The following is a 21,490-nucleotide window of genomic DNA, read 5'->3' as shown; positions in this document are numbered from 1 at the left end:
AGCAGCCATCAGTTGGTAATCTCTCCACAGGTGGGGTGGGACTTCATGTCCACCTGCTCTCTCCATGCTGGGATTTTGTTTGGACTTTCATAGGTCTTGTGCATGCTGTCACAATCACTGTGAGTTCCTACGTGCAGAAAACAGTTTTCTTGTAATCACGGTCCACCTCTGGTTCTTAGAATCTTTCCACCTCCTCTTCCCCACTGATCTCTGAGCTTTCCAGGAAGGGAGTGTGATATAGATGTCCCATTCAGGGCTTAGTACTCCGAAGCCTCTTATTCTCTCTACCTCCACGGGGTGTGGTCTTTATGTTAGTCAGTACTGCTATAAAAGCTTCTCTGTGGAGGATTGAGAGGTGCATTGATCTATAAGTGTAACAATAAGCCATTAGGAGCTTGTTTAACATTATGTCCATTTAGCAGAATAATAGTATTAAGTTCTCCCTATGGCGCTGTCTAGCCACAGGTTCTTGACCCTGACAGTGGTGACAGGCATGGGTTTTCTCTTGTGGAACAGGTCTTAAACCCAATCATAAAGTATTTGGTTGCTCCCATGACATTGATGCCAGTGTTGCACTAATGGGCGTGTCTTACTAAGGCCTACTGTTAATGTAGCTTATAAGATTCATAACTGGGTCAGAGTGATGATCTCTTTTCTCCCCCAGTAGTGTACACAACATCTTTCATCATGAAAGTTACCCAGCAGGGATAAAGCTTCCGGGTCAGTACCAGGTAGATTTCCTTATATTATATGACTCAGGTATGAGATGTCTTTAGGAATAGGGTCTTCTATGGTGAAACCTTTTACATCGCCTGTAATCTACCTTGTCTTCCCAATTTGAAACTGGAAAATATTTTTTTCTTTCCTAAAATAAACCCAGGTGATAATCATGTGACTATTTTTACTCAGATCCCGTGTTCTTTCTGAAGCACAGCCCTTGTGTGTCTTTCTCTTTCAAAGGAAGTATTGGCTGCCACTAAGAATATAATCCCAGCTGGCCATGGTGCTGCACGTCTTTAATTCCAGCAGTTGGGAGGCAGAGGCAGGTGGCTCTCTGTGATTTCTAGGCCAGCCTTGTCTACACAGTGAGTTCCAAATAGCCAGAGCTATGTAATGAGACCTTGTCTCAAAAACATCCAAAAATAAACAGCAAACGCAGAGCCACACCCCAAACCTACACTCCCCTGTTAAGGACATTACACTTAACCCTTTAAGCTGCTGGATCAGACATTCCTCTCCTGGACTCAGTCAGCCATCTTCTCTGTCCTACCTCCACCTCCTTTGCTTTCTCTACCCTATCTCCACCTCCTTTGTTCAGTTACTGCACGTTTTGGGTTCCAGCCCAATCAGCATCCCACTGAAAACCTTCCCACTATTGGGGTGTTAGGTCTTCCCCTGTTGTTTGAGAGTACTCTTGGCTGACTCTCTGTCTCCAGCTGGGTTACAAGTGTCTCAGAAACAGTGTAGAGACCCACAGCCAAACAGTAGATAGAGCTCGGGGATCCTTATGAAAGAGTTGGAAGGACTGAGGGCCTCAATGTTGGTAGAAACTCCATAGGAAGACCCACCGAGTCAACCAACTTGGGACTCTCAGAGACTGAAGCACCAAAGAGCACACACGGGCTGGACATACGATGTAGCAGATGTGCTGCTCGGTTTTGTGTAGGTCCTGAACAGCAGGAGCGGGTGCTGTCCCAAAGCTATTTACTATGGGATTTACTTCTCTCTGGGCTGCCTTGTCTGGCCTGAGTGGGAAAGGATTTGCCTAGCCCCACAGAAACTTGATGTGCCAGGGAGGGGTAGGGAATACTTGGGGGGGGGATCCCCCTCTCAGAGGTGAAGGGGAGGGGGTGAGGGAGAGATTGTGGGAGGGGGTGACTGGGAATGGGGGCAGTGGTTGGATGTAAAACGAAATAATATATAAATAACTCCCCCCAAAAAACCCCAAACCAAACAAACAAAAAATAAAACCCCAAACCAACCAATCAACCACCTCCCCCCAAAGTAAAAACAAACAAAAACAATGACTAGGTATTACTATTATTATTATTATTATTATTATTATTATTTTATTTTGTGGGATTGGATATTGCATGCATATCTGTGTACCACGAGTATGCCTGGTGCCCTAAGCCTAACCCGAACCCTAACCCTAATGCTCTTCCCCCATTGTCTGGAACTGGAATTGTGGATGGTTGTAAGCATACGTATAGGGGCTAGAAACAGAACTCAGATCCTGTGAAGGAGCGGCCGGTGCTCTTGACTGATGTGCCCCCTCTCTGACACTTGTCTTTTAATTTTCAAAGCCAGAATAGAGTGAGTTTCATTTCAGAGCTCCATATACATGCGGATGCTTTTCCAGGCGCTAGTCTCAGCTCTGCTAGCCTTACCTCATCACAAGGGAGGAAGACATGTAGACGTGTAATGCCAGGCATCGTGTAACCATTTCCGAAGCAAAGCAGTTACAACGGAAAGATTAAAGCCATCATTCATTTTTTAATTACTGTCCCAAGCAGCAGTACATTTACATGTAGAATTAAATTAATGAAAACAGGCCATCTGCTTTCAAAATATACAGAGGGAACGATCCCTGCGGCTTGCATTCTGCAGTGCGGAAAAGCTTTCAGCATCAACAGATGACCCGCCTGCCTGACGTGAGGAGATGAGGAACTGGCGATAGCCGGGAGCCAGGAGTTGGTGGAGCGGTGCTGGGGGGCTGAGCCGCAGCCATGCCTAATAAGAAGGCTCTGTTTCTGCAGGCGTGCTGTCTTTATTGCAAGTCTAGTGCATCCTGCATCTTTAATGTCCAACTGTGAAGTTCTGCCTTCTCTGGGTTCCCAGGCTCCATTCCTTGCTTTGAGGTAGCTTTGTTCTCTTCCTTAGGAGTAGCAATAGCCATTCCTGGTCCCCTAGCTCCCAGTAGCAGATGGGTGACTTCTCATGTTCAGGGCCACCACAGAGGCCTTTCAGGTCAGGGTAAGGATTGGGCCTTTCTCTGCTGTGGCTTCAATACAGGAGAGCTGTCGTGCAGTGACAGCAATTGTGAACATGTGGGGTGGGCTATCCTGGGGTCCATGAGTCATGCTGGCAGGACCCTGGAAACCCTCAGGAAGCAGGACTCCACTTTTATTTTATTATTTTATTTTGTGGGATTGGATATTGCATGCATATCTGTGTACCACGTGTATGCCTGGTGCCCTAAGCCTAACCCGAACCCTAACCCTAATGCTCTTCCCCCATTGTCTGGAACTGTCCTACCCCTCCCTGGCACATCAAGTTTCTGTGGGGCTAGGCAAATCCTTTCCCACTCAGGCCAGACAAGGCAGCCCAGAGAGAAGTAAATCCCATAGTAAATAGCTTTGGGACAGCACCCGCTCCTGCTGTTCAGGACCTACACAAAACCGAGCAGCACATCTGCTACATCGTATGTCCAGCCTGTGTGTGCTCTTTGGTGCTTCAGTCTCTGAGAGTCCCAAGTTGGTTGACTCGGTGGGTCTTCCTATGGAGGTTCTACCAACATTGAGGCCCTCAGTCCTTCCACTTGCACTCCTGTTTGCCATCCTCTGCATACCCTTTGTCTTTGTAGGACCCCACTTGCTTACCTGGTGCCTAGCACTTGCAGGAGCAGGCCTTCAGGTCCTTGGTTTGCTTTTGTCTGTCTCTGATGCCTGGAAGGTAATGGGAAGCCCATTTACACCTACTGTCTCTGCCTGTGGTCCCTTCTAGCCACGCCCATTGCCTCCACTCATTAGCCTTTTGTGCTTTCTTTGTCCTCTTGACTCTCCTGTCCACAAGCCCCATAAAAAAGGCCTTTTGCTTCTGAGTGTGTGATGAGGGTCAGTGGTGTGTGGCCTAGACTGCCTTTTGGGCTTTAATGGGTCCTCGTTCACGGGGTCCTACCATGCAGATGTAGTGTAGCCACCCTGTTTGAAGACAAGGGTTATCTCCCTTCTTGGTATTCTCCTCTGATCCCGGCTCACTTGTCACAGAATCTTTCTAGGCTGTGAAAGGTTTTATGGCCTTTGCTTAAAGTACCACTGAAATCATTACGATGAAGACAAAACCAGGGAAAAATGTACTTATTTTCCTGTAGACGGTGTAAGAATGCTCAGAATATACATAGACACAAGTTTGATGTAGACCCAAGGTTGTGGCTCCATGGTCCCTTGGGTTTGATCCCTGGCATCACAAACTACAGAACACAGCAAAACAAAGCAGGTGCGAACACAACACATGAATACACATCCTAGTCCCCTTTGTTCCTTTTCATTTCAAAATTTATTTGTGTGTGTGTGTGTGTGTGTGTGTGTGTACCTGCAAGTGTGTGGATGAATGTGTAGTGTGTTGGTACCTATGGAGGCCAGAAGGGAGGACCAGGTACCCTGGAGCTAGGGTCCTAGGCAGTTGTAAGCAGCCTGACACTGGTGCCTATAGTCAAACCCTCACCCTCTGCAAATCAACAAGTGCTCTTGACCACTGAACTTATCTACAGGTTCTGTTTTTTTTTTTTTATTAAAAAAGTCTTATTTTTGTGCACGTATAGTGTGCATATGTATGTATTTATGGTATATGTGTGTATGGGTCTGTGTTCATGTGGGCACGAAGGTGTGGAGGTCAGAGGACAACCTCAAGTGTTGGTCCTAATCTTCCTCTGCTCTTTCATTGTCTGCTGTTGTGTACACTGTGCTAGCTGGCCTGTGAGCTTCTAAGGCTTCTCCTGTGCCTGCCTCCCACCTCTGTGTCTGTCTCCCCCTGCTCTGCAGGAATACCAGTGTTATATGCACACACGCTACTGGTGCCTGGCTTTACGTGGGTTCTGCATACTTAGACAGAGGTCTACATGCTTTGTGGCACATGTTTTACTCATGGAGTCATCTTCCCAGAACAGTTTCTTCATTCTTTGAATTTAGTTTTTTTTCAGACAGCATATTTTATTTATTTATTTATTTATTTATTTATTTATTTATATTTATTTATTTACAAGCACACTGTAGCTGTCTTCAGACACACCAGAAGAGGGCATCAGATCCTATCACAGATCAGGTGGTGAGCCATCGTGTGGTTGCTGGCTTTGAACTCAGGACCTCTGGAAGAGCAGTCAGTGCTCTTAACCACTGAGCTGTCTCGCCAGCCCATTATTTATTTTTTATTGCCAAGTTTTATAACAAATTATTTAAAAGTAGAGGCCAGTTTTTAGTTCCCATGTAGGTGTGTAAGCATCCAAGTGAAATATGTGAAAATACCTATTAATGTTCAACATTATCTTAACATATCTGCTCTGGGATGCAGAGCATAGATAGTGTATCAAATTGTGTCAAGCAACATATGCTTGTAATTCAGAAGTAGTTACTAAGACAGTTAAAAGACAGAATTTAGTTTAAATTCAGGGATGATCCGCGTTTATCACCTAGACTCTTGGCTAAAATCGAAACCCCAGAAGCCCGACTCTGCAAATACCTACTTTTTAACATTAACAAAAACACCTCTGCTGGCTGCATGCCGTCTCCTGATATTACAGCTAATGCTTCTCATCATAAATAGGGAGGTAGCCTAGTCTTCTGTGATATTTCAAACAGTCAAAAGTTAATAAAATTATTGGTTCACCTCTACTTAAGCCAAATGTGCTTATACTTAACTTCACCCTTTCCAAGCTTTGAAGCCCTGATCTGTTGATTTATGCTAATTAATCATCGGTGTATAATTCCTGTGACAGTAAACTCCACAGCTACAAACTGATGGCACTTCTAGACAAAGCAGAGCTGGACCGTCCCTTCCACGCTCTCGTCACGGAGCTTGGACTGCTCGGCTGTGCCGCCCCGGTGACCGCTGACATTCTTTAGTTTGCCAGTTCAAGGACACTTGCCTATGTGAGTTTAAAAATTGACCTCCACAAAAGAAATGAAAAAAAAAAAACAAACTACATACAACAGATTGCTTTTTAAAAATATAAAAATCACACGCTGTCATGCCAATGGCTGCAGTACACATGCATGCCGCCGGTCGAATGTGTTGACAGGAAGTGAAGTCTCTGTTGGGCCTTGGGTGAGAGGCTGTGCGTCCCTTGCTTTGTATGCGTGGTGTAGGGTTCTTCCAGTAAGGCGCTTCTCAGAAGGCAAAGGTTTAAAGCAGCATAAGTCCCTGGCTTCCCTGGTGACACTGAGCGAAGCCCCAGCATTGGGATTGTGACTGCCATTCCAGACGACGTTACCGTGGGGAGCAGCAAGGGGCACAGACTGTGTTACTGATTTCCATCATGCGTTGTTCCTAAAGTGCAGACCACCCCGCTGGATTTTGAAAAACCCCTTTGGTCATTCCATTCTGCAGCCAGCAATGCAGGGAAGAGAGAAAAACACCAGAGAGGCCCACTCACGGAGCATGAAATCAATGTCATCTCTGACGCCTGGGCCGTTCAACTACTTCATTGCTGTGGCCACGGAGCCTTCTTTTCACTCTGAATCACCCCGAACTGTGTCTTAGAAGTACTTTCATTTGGCACCATTCAGCCGTTCCTTACACATGGGTTTGCTCATTACTTGAAAGTGTCCCTCTGTAATCTGCAGAACGTAATACAGAAGTCAGTGGTGCAGTGAGACAGCTCTCACCTAGGCCACATGCTTGGTCAGGAAGGGCTGAGCTGCACGCAGGACTTCTCACGGACCTCTGTTGCTGGCCCTCAGTTGTGTGGGGCATGGGCAGTTGCCGATGTTTCGCTGTCCCCATAAGATCCCCTGTTGGAGCGTGTGGGTGACAGCCCAGCCTATGCACTCTCCCCACTGTTGTTGACCCTCCTCACTCTTGACTGACTTGTCCTGCTGCGTTCAGCAAGGCAGCTTAGCGATCTCCTCTGGGTGCACCCTCTTTTCAAGCTTCCAGAGCAGATGCCCACATCTTGAGAGTAGCCTCCCAGGCAAATAGTGACCACTGCTATGCTGGCCTAGAATGTGTGAAGTCAGCTCGTGGTCTGCCAGGTCTAGTAACCCATGCAAGGGTTTGTCAAACTGACTTAAAAAAAAAAAAACCATCGTGAGTGCCACACTTGAAGAAGGCAGACGAAGGTTTTCTGGTTCGAGCTTTTTCCCAAGATGGCGGTCCTTCCTCTTTGTCCTTAGAAAATAATTTCTAGAATGGTGAAATTGAATACTTCTGGGTGCATAGGACCCTGAGGAGCCTTGAAACTGGAGCAGCGGGAAGTAGAGAAGAACAGCTCCTCCACCAGGGAGTGGAGTGGGCAGCCCTCCCCCGACGACCCCTGTCCCTGTCCACATGGAACCTGGGGCCAGAACAGTCCCAGGACCCAGGAGTCCAGTAATGAGCTGGCTGCAGCGCCATACAGACGTCAGTCACCCCACTGATTTCCTGTCTTTTGGGCCCAGCCTGTTTTTGAGTTGTTATGCTATTTTTACAGTAACTACTGTTTTTAACATTATGGCCTTGCAGGGTGAGGTTTTAAAAATCAATATTGTAGACCGGTTTCTGCCTTGTGTCGTCAGAGAGCCTCGTGTCATGGGAAGTGGGGTGGGGGGCAGCACGTTTGCTTCTTGCCGGTAGGTGTGTTGCTGACAGCAGGCCACTGTGGCTCAGTGTGGACAAGCCGGAAGCCCCCAAGGTCAGACTAGCCTTAGTCGACATTACAGCCTGCAGAGTTTCACCTGCTTGGGTTTCAAGTGGCCTTGCCATTTAGGGGCTGGTACACTGCACCACGTTCCTCGCTTTGGTGGCAGCCTTCGCTCACGTTTGAGATGGTTCTGCTTGTGGTGACACATAGGCAGCAGGCACAGCCCCTAGCTGTGCACAGCCCTGACACTGTCAAGTGCTCAGGAAACAGGAGTGCTCCCTGCAGGCCGCTGTTGCCACCGTCACTGTTTTCTTAATGAAACACCACTTTGTTTGCCACTTTCCTGAGCATCTCTCAGCCCAGCACTCAGCTGTTCTCATTTTTGTTTTCTGCCTCACATATGGTCTCTATGTGGTACCCACTGTCTTTTAGACATTGTGTGTCAGGGAGCAGCTTGGCAGCAAGTTGGGGTCCCCAGGGAGCTCACAGTGTGACAGCACACTGGACTGTGAGCAGGCACAGCCTGTCTACAAAAGCAGAGGCCAGGCCAGAAGCCATAGGGAAATCTCACTCTTGCCTTTCTGTTGCCTCTGCTGGGTACCTGTCTGTTCTCTGCCCACCAGTTCCTCTTCTCACCCAGCTCCTCCACAAACCTGTGTCAAGCAGCATGACACCACCTTGGCTCATGCTGGTCACGGGGGACCCCATGTGAGTTTGACTTAGGCCTCCACTTGCCTGTCTGTGAACACATCCATGCGCTTAGAATCTTGCTGACCCCTGATGCCTTTCTTGATCCACAGCTCTCGCCTTCGTTCCCGGGTACAGCGCTCATTACCTTTTGCTGAGGACTTTTCCACCCCTTCCGGAAGGACTGGACATGCTGCTCCCACCATACCTGGCAGCTTATACTTACCTCGTTTGATTTTATTCTCCAACAGTCAGATATTTATTTACGTTATATGCAGTCGTTGTGCCGGCATATGAATAATACATGGGCCCTGTCCTCAGGAGCTCACAGTTCAGTGTGGGAGTCAGGCATGTGTTCGCTGAGCTCTGCCTGAAGACCCTGTGTTGTTTTAGCTCCGTGTGACTGACCACGAGAATGGACCTGCAGCTGTGCTTGTTCGGAAGATGTCAAAACTCACGAATGACTGAAAGACATTCAGCCTGGTGTCCACTTGCACATGGACAGGATGGCACTGTTGTTTTGTCTAGTTTGGCATTTGAATAGCAAATTCTGGGGTTGTGCCGGAGAAGTCTGCGATATAAGCTGATCTCTAGACAGGGTGACGTGCCTCACACACAGTGTGTGCTTGGCTCACTGGGGCTGCAGACTGGAAGGAAATGAGATGGGGGCGGGTGCAGAATTTAGGGCTGAAGAAGCCTTTATGTTACGTTTCTTGAAGGTCGCTTGCATGCTTGGTGTGTTGTGTCTCTGCCAACTGAAAATGAGGAAACAAGCCCACCACTTAAGGCTGAAGTTGGCACCATTTCACGGGCTTTGTGTAAGAGTCAACAAGTGAACATGGGGAGAGGTCTATGATGCAGCTGCCTTGTGGAGCCTGGCTATCCCCATTTCTGTTGAGTGCAAGTTGGTGGGGACCTATTTAGACAGGAACCCTGTGGATTCGGTCACATGGTCTATGGTCTCCTGTTCATGGATACACCTGCCCAGCTCTCACAGGCTGCCGTGTCCACAGACAGTGCCCAGCCAAGGTGTGGAAGCCCTGGAACCTTCAGAGTTCATTTAAATACAACTGTGGTCTCAGAGGAAGCCCCTTTAAGAAACAAAAAGCCACCCAAGCAGACAAAAGTCCCATGTTTATAGTTTTATGAGCCATTCCCTCTGCCCCATTAGTTATACATCTTGATTGAGAGGACAGGTGGTTGAGAGAACTGGTTCTCTTTTGCAAATCTGGGGCTCTACAAGGATAGTGAGTTTTATCTTAGCTCTAGGTAATTGATTAATGCAGCAGACAGCTATCAAACCCGTTCGCTGTGCAAAAGGAGCAGGATTTCTTCAGGAAGCTTCATATGGAGAGGAAGCTGGCTTCTCATCTGGAGCAGTTTTAGGAGCCCATCTGTTTCCGTCCAACCCTGCCCCCCCATCAAGCTCTTATCCTTTCCGGAGCAGAGGCCACATCTTCCTTATCTCTGTGTCCCCAGAGCCACGGTGGTCCATTTCTGTATGCTGATAGTTCATTAACTGAGTTAGTGTCGTGGCTTGAAACTGCTTTTGTGTCCCACACCTAATCGCTTCCCAGGTTCTAGGCTGTTGTACTGAGATGTTACATAGCCCCATTTTACTTCACAAAATCCATCCCTGGCCCCGTCTACTGACAAGCTCTCTTGGGAGTGACAGAGGATGTGTGACTACTCATTCAAAGAGCTGAGCGGACCAGTGTTGGGTTCAAGTTCAGGGCTGTGATCCCAGAACTCACATGCTTGATTGAGTATTGATTTTTGTTCCACTTTCTTTCTTCGAGTTATCTATATCTATATATATCTATATCATCTATATCTATATCTATATCATCTATCTCTATCTCTATCTCTATCTCTATCTCTATATATCTTCTATGAGGTTCTCCAAGGGGATTCTCCGAGCTTCAGTTGTTATGCTGGTTCGGTTCGTATCTCAGGTAAGGGAGAGGCTGTAGTATAGTGAAGAAGGCATTGTCCTCGCCTCAGGTATTGCTCTGAGATTTCTTCTTGTCTATCTGCTCCCTCCCTCCCTCCTCCCCTTCTCCCTCCCTCCTCTGAGATAGGGTATCATGTAGCTTTGCAGCACCTCATGGTCTCCTGATTCTGGAAGGCTGGCCTTTGACCACCCACCATGCAATGCCAGCTTTTCATTTGCCTTTGTTTCTCCCGGGGGGTGGGGGGTAGGTAAGCCTCAGGCCACCAGGAGCCCATCCTCCTCACTTCTGTGTTCTCATTGCAGAGAAGTTGTACGGCGACTTCTTGAGCTGGAAACTGGAAGAAACGCTGGCCCAGTTCCCTCTGCAGCCCGGGAAGGTGGCTACTTTCACCATCAACATCAAGGCAAAGCTGGACTTCTCTTGCCAGGAGAACCTCCTTCAGGATCTGAGTGATGGTGAGCCTGCCCTCACGTCAGTCATTTGCTTGCCAGTCCTTAGCTCCAGCTGCCTGGACTCGTGGCCACGCTGTTAGTTACTGTGTGTACCTGAAGTAATAATGAGAGTGTATTTCAGCTAAATGGGGTCTTAATCCCCCCACTCTTGAGTGTTTTGTTATCCTTTGCAGGGAGGTCAGCTGTAATGTGTGGAATTGCCAGTTTTCAGTGTAACCGCAGCTGCTGTGATAAAGTGTTCCCTCAGAGCCTGTGGTTTGTCTAGCAGTCTGGGACTGTGGGAATTTCTCACAGAATGAGCTCAGACTGACTAGGCACGGTAGATTCCTTACTCCATTAGGAAGCCTGGATCCAGACATTGGGGGCCTGGTTGGGTGTATGAATCTGCTTAGGCTACTGTCATAAAGAACCTGGATGATGTCGCTTACACCAGCCACTTACTCCTTATTGGACCTGAGGCCTGAGGTCAGGGTTTTGGGCTCTTCCGGGTCCACAGATAGCCATTTTCTGGTTGTGACCCCACATAGTAGAGAGAGTATCTCTCTCGTGTTCCTTCCTTCTTTATACAAAGGCTGCTCCCCTGGAAGAGGGCCCTGGCCTTATGACATTGTTTGCCCACCACCACCTGCTCAGACAACGCCGTTAATACAGTTGCTTTGGGAAATAGGGCTTCAGCATGGGAACTTTGGAAGAAGGCACAGATATTCAGTCTACAACATGATTGTTACTAGAGACGGTGGACCCTGTCCCCAGAACTTGGATGGCTGCCTGAAGTCTGTGTCTGCAGCTTCTAACGTGTGAGGAATTGGAACTGTAAGCGTTCTCAGTGTCTCTTACAGGAATGAGTGGTTGGGACCCCGCAGAGGAGGAACATAACTCGGGCACAGCTTGCTTTAGTTGGAGGACCCTGTAGGTGAAATCAGAGACATGAGCCCCAAAGCCCGCAGGGTGGTAGTAGGTACAGTGGCCTAGAGTTCAGATGTCTTGTGTCTCTCTCTGGAAATGAACTTTTCACCCCTCTGTGTATGCTGTACATGTGCACATGTGCATATCTGTGCACACTAATGTGTACATACAAACATATGCACATGCCCATGCAAGACCAGAGCAGGACTTCAGGTGACCTCCTCTTTCGCTCTGTGCCTTGGTCTCCTGAGAAAGATTCTCTCATTAGAGCTGAATGTTGTTCTATTAGCTTGGCTAGTCAGTGAGGCTCTGGAATCCACCTGCCTCTGCCTTCAGTGCTAGAACTAAAAGCTTTGATGTAGGATTGGGACTCAGGTTGTCATGCTTACACGGCAAGACTCTCACCCACAGAGCCATCTCCTCAGCCCTGGGCCTCTGTTTTGAGGTCAGTCTCGTCCAGCATCTCTGCATATTAATGCTCTTGTGTTGGATGAGAGCAAGCAGAAGATGAGTTAAGGGTTTTATTCTTCTGTCATGGGAAATTACCTTCATATCTTGCCTTCTGTGAGTAGTCTCCAGCATCCTGACCTCGGTCCATGACTACCTATTCAGCCTGCTTCCTCAGGGCCTCTGCAGCTATACTGGCTTACCCAGTGGCCCTGCTCCTAGCTTTGCACGACCTGCATTGTATTCCCCTTGTAGGCCGGCATCTTCTTGCAGCAAGGCCTACCTCGCTGCATTTACCTAGGCAGAGACAGTCCCCACTCTTCTCACTCCTTACCCTGTCTGTCACCCAGTCTTCTTCTGTCTCTCTGCTTTGGAATAGGAACAAAGGCCTTGGCATCTTCAGCCCTGCATCTTGGCTGTGAAGGGGTCAAGGGTGCATGTGTGGATGACATATCTTTTTCTCCCATCCCTCCCCTCATTGTGGGGTTCCATGTTCTACTTGTGTTCATTCTTGTGAAGGAAGGCAGTTCCCCAAAAGACATCTTTAAGGAATTGTTGGTAATCTCAAGTCCATGTGTGAAGAATATAGAAATTAGCTACCTCGTGGTTTTGTTGAAACAGATGCTCTATAAAAATTCACCTTGTTATTCTGTCTTGGCTCAAGTCACCTTAACAAAATACCATAGACAGCATTCACCATAGACGTGTCTTATAGTCGGGGGCTGGGAAGTTCACGTCAAGGTTCCAGAAGATTTGGTTCCTGGTGAGGGTTTTCTTCCTGGACTTCAGACTTTTATCTTCTTGATGTGTCCTCTCCCAGTGGAGATGATGCTGTGTACCTCATGCTGTGAGGCCACTGCTTCCACTAGGACCCCAAGTTCTATAGTTTCACAGTAAGCAGTAAGGACTTTGGCAGGGTGTTGAGTCTATCATTCCCTTTCTGAAGTTTGACCCCTAGGGTTGAAATTCCAGCTCTGAAGCTCTGTAACAGTCTCCTTATATTATTAGGGATAGCAGGAAAATAAACATTGGATATGCTAGAAATGGAAAAAGCCCAGTAGATTTAACGTATCAGGACATGCAAACATCAGATACCATGTAGGGGAACAGGAGAACCTGCTTTGGGCTGGGGGTAGCTCAGTGCAGAGTGCTTGTGAGAGGTCACAGAGCCATGGGCTTGATTCCTAGAACCACTATTGTCTTAGTCAGTGTTTCTACTCCTGCACAAGCATCATGACCAAGAAGCAAGTTGTGGAGGAAAGGGTTTATTCAGCTTACACTTCCACATTGCTGTTCATCACCAAAGGAAGTCAGGACTGGAACTCAAGCAAGTCAGGAAGCAGGAGCTGAGGCAGAGGCCATGGAGGGATGTTACTCAGTGACTTGCTTCCCCTGGCTTGCTCAGTTTGCTTTCTTATAGAACCCAAGACCACCATCCCAGGGACAGCACCACCCACAATGGGCTGATCCCCCCCCCCCCCCCCCATCATGAATTGAGAAAATGCCTTACAGCTGGGTCTCATGGAGGCATTTCCTCAAGGGAGGCTCCTTTCTCTGTGATAACTCCAGCTTGTGTCAAGTTGACACACAAAACCAGTCTGTACAACTACATAAGTCAAATCTGACGGACAGGCCTTTTCTTTTTTTGTCTGTAACTTGCCTCACCCCACTGAGTTTTTCGGTCTGTAGACAGAGGGTTTTTTATAGTCAACTTTTCCCCCTCCAAAGGGGAGGAATTCAACAGAATGAATATTACTTAGTCCTGAGACTCCATTCAGATCCCTGGTATGTTTTCTCAAACGTGGTCCTTGGAATCTAGCCAGGCAATGTCTTCTACCTGAGGTTTGTGTGAGAGACTCACAGTAAGGCACTGGAGTGGCCCTCTGCCACTGTCCACTGGTGTCAGGTCACCTCTTAGGAGGAGAAAGGCCTCTTGGTGGAAACACCTTGTGTTTTGCTGGTTTCCTGAATTTACTTGTTCCAAAAACCATTCCTGTTTACCATAGGCTAAGGTAGGTTGGGATTTATCATTTGGGAAAACTGCTTTGAGCTCGTAAAATAGAATTGAATTAGCACCAGAATTATGGTTTCCTAGGGGTTTATAAATGTGGGCTGACTTAATACTTGGTCAGTTAGATGTAGCAACATGGTTATTAATGAGTGCACATCTTTGCTGATACCTGTCAGTGGCTGCTCAGGCTGGTTACCCAGCAATCATAGAGCAAGCAAGTGGGACCTACAGCACTCTGTTGAGTTCTGAGAAGTTACCTGGATGTCATTCAGCCTTTGTTTGGAGACAACTGTGAGTTTGTGGCAGAGACTTATTTGTTGCCCAAGGGAGCTGGATGAGGAGTCCCTGGGGCTCCTTACTCGACTGTCTCAGAATCTCGGAACTGGACTGTTTCTTTCTCAGGCGTGAGCTTGCGTTAGCTATGGCTACTGAAATCAGATGCAGCTTTGTGAGCCTCCAGCAATATAGATGTTGCACAGTTGGGATAGTGGATTTGGCATGGGCTACAGACAGATGGGAAGAGGCATAGCTCTTGAACGCGATCAGATAGATCTGTGTGTTAAGGCTGGGCCTCTCACTTTGTGATCACTGCTGTTATTCATTTGTTTTTTTTGGGGGGGCAGAGCTACTTGGGATTGAATATAGTAGGGCCTTGTGTGTGTTAGATAAGAGTTGCCTCATTGAGGAATATATCCCTAGTCATTGAAAAAAGTTCCCTTTCAAATTTTTGAGATAGGGCCTCACTAAGTTGCCTAGGCAGGCCTGCTTGACTTTATGACTCCCCTGCCTCAGCTACCCAAGTTACTGTGGCTATAGGCCTGTGCCATCGCATCTGTTCCTGTTTAAACTTTCCAACAGTTCTATAAGTAAGTTTTACTACAATTCCTGAGTTTTGTAAAAGGAAACAGGAAAACTGTTCTTTGTCAGTGGAGGTTGAAGAAATGCAGTAGTTGAAGGCTTTGTGCAGTTCTTCATTGCATCCTACTTCTGAGACAGTGGGAAGATTGGATGTGTACACGTATTAGGCAATGGTGCTGTGCCAGTGACAATGAAGCAACAGAGAATGAGCCGCGTCCTAGGAAGCACATGCAACACTACTACAGGGAGAGGTAGTTATGCTTACACTTCGATATGGTTCAGGGCAGAAAAGATGGTGTGAATATGAATATAGAAACGCATCAGATTATTGAACACTAGTGCTTTTGGTGAAGGGTCTATGGTTCTTCATTTCCGTCTTGTAGCTTTTCTGTAGGTTTGATGTTTAAACAAACAAACAACCCCAAACGAAAAAAACAAAACCAGGGAGGAGAAGTTGCTGCCGCAGAGTACTGCTTTGATCAGTTATGTTTTGATTTTTAAAGTGAATGCTCAGAGCCAGTGGCCTCCTGAGTCTGTTGATTCCAGGCCAGCATTTATTTTCCTCCAGGGTAGGAGAAATCAATCTTTCAACCAGAAAGTGCTTTACAACAACCAGGAACTTCTGATTTCTTGGAATGGTATGCTTACAATGGAATGAGTGGATGGTGATAGCCGTCGTAGTTGTTGTGTGTCTTTATGTTGTCTGATAAAGGAGACCAAACAAATATCGGGGAACCAAGTACCCTTGGGTTAAATGTGTAGCCAAAGCAAACATCGGGGTCCCTTGGAGACTCCAAAGCATGAGCAAGTCCATCAAAACCAATAGCAGCCGAGAGGCCTCAGCATCACATGAGAGGAAACAGGAATTTGGTGGCTGATGGTGACAGATCGGCCGTCCCTGAATAGCCTGAGGCCATTTATTTGGTCAGATATAGAAGAGCAACTGGAACACGTTCTGTACAGGGCTGTTGTGTACTCCAGGAGCGTATGAGTGCAAAGTTCTTCTAGAACAAGAATGAGAGCCTAACTAAGTACACGCTGTCGGAGTTGATATGGAGCGGCATAAAGAAGGCACAGGAAGTCATAGCTACATGTATGTGGTCACCATGTAGAATGTGAACTCCCATTGCCAGTACAGCACAGAGCATAGAAAAAATGTTTATGCTTCTCCGAGTCAGGGCAGCTGGGAGCCATCTCTCCTAATGGTCCCTGTCAACCAGCTCAGTCAAGATGGCCATTGGGAAGGATCAAGGTCAAGTCCTATGCAATGTGACAGAGAAATCCCGGGGAGCAGAACATGCCAGTGCATCTTGCAATGCACTGGGGCACACAGTGAAGAAGATTTGTAAAGTCTTTTCAAATTAGTCAGAAGACACCAAGACACAATTCAAGTTGTAGAGAAACATAATTCCAAGTTAGAAAAGAATCTCAGCATTGGGATGGCAGGAATATAGGAGGGAACTCAGAACTCAAGCACAGTCTTTGGTCTTGGGTGAGTGAGTGATGGGGACTCAGAAGAAAGAGGAGGAAAACTAACAAAGTATGAGAAGGGGAACTGAGAGAAGACAAGGAAGACTCAGCACAGGTGCGCATGCCTCACCTGTGCGTGCATCCTCATGGATCTCCATGAGACGCAAGAGTGGAAGGCCAAAGCCGCTTCACCAGATTGCAGGAAAACTTCCTAAAGTGAAGCGAATCCTTGACATCTTTATTGAGCAGTACACTGTATGCGTGAGAACACTGAACCCAGGGAGCCCGAGACACTCTAACACAATTACTAGACTTCAGGCCAAAATGCTAAGTGATTTATGAAATAGTGGAGATCTGATTATCACTGGAGTTTTTGACAGGGGCAGAATCTGCCCAAACCCAACAGAACAGCCTGTTTTTAGATTCTCATGTAATGAAATCTTCAGGGTTTTCAGGTCCAGAGTCTCCAATCTCAGCAATTGAGAGCCAAGACCAATTGCCAAGATACAGGAAAGGAAGCATTCTGCCTCAATGTTTTCTTAAGATTTGGAGGGCTGGCAAGACAGCTAGAGAGATATGGCACAAAGACTCTGAGCACCAAGCGCCAGGACCCAGGGGGTGTTAGAAGGGAGAGTGTACACGTCCTATGTCATGGGCATGGCTCCAACACTATGCACACACTATGCTGGTTTAAAAAGCAGTGAGGGGAGGGCATTGTTTGTCCAAGTACTTTGTAAGCTGATATCAGCAATTAGATCATTAAAGTTAACACTGGGATCAATAATTTTTAAGTGTATATTATTGTGAAGTAAAATAATGATTAACTTTTTTGTCATGTTTGTATATGTGAGGGTGCATGTGTGTATCTGCTCATGTGAAGGCCAGAGGATAGTCTTGGGTATTATTTCTGAGGTGTCATCCACATTTGCTTTTATTTTTTTGAGACTAGATCTTACCATTTGCACATACTGTTTCTATTCCTATAATAAAACTCTGATCAAAACCAACTTAGGCTAGAGAGACTTAGGCTCAGCAGTTACAAGCACTAGCTGCTCCTTCAGTGGACCTCGGTTCAATTCCCAGCACCACATGGTGGCTCACTACTACCATCAGTAACTCTAGGGGATGTGATGCCCTCTTCTACAGGCACTAGGTATGGATGTGTTACAAAAACATACAAACAGGCAAAATACCCATACACTTAATTAAAACAAAACCAACCAACCAACCAACCAACCAACCAACCAACCAACCAACCAACAGACAAATGAAACAAAAACAATCCCCACCAAAAAAAAAAAAAAAAGCCCCAGAAAATCTTGGAGAGGAAAGGGTTTATTTTACCTCCCAGAATACTAACCATCATCAATGGAAGTCAGGGCAGGAACTCAAGACAGGAACCTAAGACAGAAACCTAGAGGCAGGTGCTGAAGCAGAGACCATGGAGGGATGCTTCCTACTGGCTCCAGCTTGCTTTCTCATACCCTCCAGAACCATGGCCCAAGGATGGTATAGCAAGAGAGAGCTGAGCCCTCTCCATAACGCATCAATCAAGAAAATGCCCCTCAGGCTTGTCTACAGGTCAGTCTAATGGGGGCATGTTTTCAATTGAGGTGTCATCGTCCCAGGTGACTTTGGCTTGTGTTAACATGACAGAAATGTAAGATACTTGATTTGGCTTTTTACATGAGTTTTAGGGATTAAAGTCAGATACTAATAATTGTATAGTAAGCACTCTACTGACAGAGCCCTTACTCTAGCCCATGATTCTGTGTGTGTGTGTGTGTGTGTGTGTGTGTGTGTGTGTGTGATGTTGTGTGTGGGGCACATATGTGTGTCTATGTTGAGGCCTAAGATTGATGTGAGGTACCTTCCTTGATTGCCATTTATTATATAATAAGATAGTGTTTCTCATTGAACCCGCAACTTACCGTTTTGGCTGTCTGTCTAGCCAGATTGTTCTGGAATTCCATCTGTTCTCCTCTGTGCTATGATCATCAGCATACTGCCATGCTCATGGCTTTATTGGTTTCCTGGGATCCAAACTCTGAGTTTTATGCTTGCGTTGCAAGCACTTTATCCCCTGAGCCATCCCCATCCGCTCATGTCTTTATCTCCATGGGTATGAGTATACGAACATAACAGGCTTATAGCCTACAGTTTGAATTAAAAGTATCAATAAGAATTCATGAGCTATTAACAAAAAGTTAATCTCTTATCTCTCACCTACCTCCCAGCCCTGTGCTCAGCCTAGCATCAGACTGGCTCCATAGCACGGGTTATGCTTATGCACAAGGCTTGGTGTTTAGCATCCTTCCTGCTCAGAACAGTCTGGAACAGGAAGTGGATCCAGAGTCTTAGGAACATCTAGAAACCTAGAGTAAGGAAGTAAACAAAGGGGACCCACACTGATGTGGAACCAGAGACTGTCCTAAAGAGACATCCTGGAACTCAGAAGTCAGCAGCCTCATACCTGTGTTTCGGAGAGCACGTTCTAATGCTCCAGGAAGGAGCTGCTCACCACCAGAGAATGTTATTTTGAAGGTGATAATTAATTAGTGATACTTATTCTCCCTTCCTCTCCTTTCTGTCTCTGGAGAACCCGACAGCTGGTGAGATGGCTTTCTCCTGGTAGAAGTACCCCAGATACCCTTTGAAAATGGGGCGGAAAGCTCATTTCTGCAGTTCTTAGGAGCTGACTCAGTGGAGACAAAGTAAGACGTAACCACAGAGTGTGCTTCCCCTGCTATCAGAGCACAGCACTCCTGTGAGGTAGCATTGTCTCTAGGTCACACACCCCAAGGCTGATGAGGATGAGTTCTCCACTTCTGACTTCTGACAGGACTGAGGACAGGAACACCATAAAATACACCACTGGAATGTAGCATGTAGTCCAGGCTCCTGGAGACCCTGCTGTTATGTGAGCAGATTTCCTCACATGCATTGTCAAGAGGGATGATGAAACTGTGGTCAGGGAAGGTAGTCATGGAGACACCCTGTTGGGAACAGTGGACAGGGAAGGTAGTCATGGCAACACTCTGTTGTGAACAGTGGACAGGGAAGATGATGATGGTGATACCATGTTGTGAACACTTGACACCACAGAACTGGCCTCTTAAGAGCAATTACAACGAAAACCGGGCATAGGAGGCAGAGGCATACGGGGATGCTTTACAGTACGTTTCAGTCCAGCCAGGGCCAGACAGTGAGACAAACCTGCGTCCAAACAAGCAAATGAGTGATAGACAGGTCCGAGTCTTGATTAAATATGCTTAGTCATGCATATTTATCATCCTGTGTTTAAATCTGAATTCCGTGTTAGTGCCCCGAAGATGGATTTGTGGGGGACTCAGGAGCCCTTCCTTTTTTTCCCCACGTGGCCTTATTACATAAGTCATCTTTTTCTGCTTTTCACTAAAACATTTTTAAGAATGTTAGGGATGGTAATATGTTTTATACACACATACACACACACATACACACACACACACACACACACACACTACACTCCCCTATAAGGAGACAAGGATGAAAGGACTTTAAATGAAAGATAATGAAATGCCAGGTCTGAGGATAAACAGCACAACTACACTACAGTGTCTGTGGCTCTTGCTTACGCAGTAGGGATTATGAAGACAGACAGACAGACAGGGGTCCACTGTCAGGGACAGTGATCTTGGGGAAGGAGGAGATTATAGCTCACATGGTCATGAGGCAAAACAAGCCTGTCTGCTAGCTGGGATGATCTTACATATTTTTAATCAGGAAAAAGCAGAGAGAGGGGTGGGGTGGGGTGGGGGTGAGGGGATTCTGTTCTTGGTGCTGAATGTTTGCATCAGATTCCACACATTTATTTCATGGCGTTTTCTTCCTTAGTGTGGCAGTTCATAATAAAATATCTTTAAAAGAAGAAACAAGGTAGACACATCTGTCATAATACTTTGGCCTAGCAGTCTTCCACGTCTGATCTGATTGAAAAGTCATTTCTACACTGGAGTTTTCCATAAGATATAGTGAACATCAAGCACGCTGCCTCATGTCTCCCTCTGTTTGAAGGGCACGCTGGTGAGCAAGGCGCTCTCAGAGGGATCGATACATTACCGTTTGATTTTATTGGGAATGATGCTGTGGGTGGAAACAGCCCTTTGGAGTTGCTGGGCCTGACAGCACAGTGGACACGTCTCTGCTTTTGGTTCCTTCCCAATTAATTATTTAATTCTATTTCCCCTTTCTCTGTGCTTTCTGGCTCTTGGTTTTATAAAAGAAATGTCAGCCTTCCCCACCGACCGTGTCTGTTGGAGCCGATAATTAAACATGGCATTTCAGACTCAGGGTGGGAAGGAGGGACTCTTCAGCCTCACGGACCAGGGAGCGGGCTAGAGATGGCATCTCGTCTCGACAGCTTGTTTTATAGAACAGGAAGTCGGGCCCCAGAAAGGTGGACAATCTGTCCGAGGCGTCGTGAGGCAGTGCGGCGGCTCTGTACACAGAGGTGTTTGTCTGGCTCTGCCTCCCTCCCCCAGAGAGCAAACAAAACTGTTTCTAGATGGGTACAGAGGTGAACCAGGGTAGGCATTACTGTCTAGGCAGCGAGACAACTTGCTTTCTCTTTTAAGTGGAGCAATGATCCTGCCCATAACGGGGGGGGTCGTCTTCCCAGGCCTGGTGTGGGGGTGAAAGAGCAGTGAGCGTTATGCTCAGGAAGTGCCGCTGGTGCCTTTTGAGAAGGGGCCAGTGACATGACTTTGGCACAGAGCATTCCTGGCCTCTGACCTGTGATGTCTTGGGGGACTGTGTGCTAGGTCACAACGGGGCGCCCCACTGGTGCACACCGGCTTACTCCTTGAGAACTGCACACTGGCCTGGGTGTTCTCACTGCGTCTTCTGCTTTGAGCCCCCTCCCTCTCAGCCGATTCTCTCTTTTGAAGGCTGAAGGAGGCCATTCGCAGATGGTCTTCTGCTTTCCACAAGACACTCACTTTCATCTTCTGCCTGTTGGTCTCGGCAGGTGGATGTGTCTGTTGTTTCTCCCCGGCAGCCTCGCGCTTCCCCTAGGTATAGGGTGGCATGCTGCTCATCTCTTGTTCAAACTGTTACAGGCTCCCAGCAACTCTTCTGTCCATCTCTAGCCTTCCCTTCTCAAATTCCT

At 47.0% G+C, this 21,490-nt stretch overlaps 1 protein-coding gene across 13 annotated transcripts in view; it reads left to right on the top strand.

Annotated features, from left to right (window-relative positions):
- Positions 1–21,490, top strand: part of Trappc9 (trafficking protein particle complex subunit 9) — a 475,208-nt gene that overhangs the window by 118,297 nt on the left and 335,421 nt on the right. For all 13 annotated transcript variants that reach the window (XR_015624092.1, XR_015624090.1, XR_015624086.1 and 10 more), the window contains 1 exon segment: positions 10,500–10,652. Coding sequence is in view for 6 of the 13 variants with exons in the window: in NM_001034156.2 (NP_001029328.1) it covers positions 10,500–10,652 (153 nt within the window). In the remaining 7 variants the exon portion in view is untranslated.

This window comes from Rattus norvegicus, chromosome 7 (assembly GCF_021556685.1).
Source record: "Rattus norvegicus strain SHRSP/BbbUtx chromosome 7, alternate assembly SHRSP_T2T, whole genome shotgun sequence".
Taxonomy (NCBI): Eukaryota; Metazoa; Chordata; class Mammalia; order Rodentia; family Muridae; genus Rattus; species Rattus norvegicus.
This window is presented reverse-complemented; position numbering and strand designations above follow the sequence as displayed.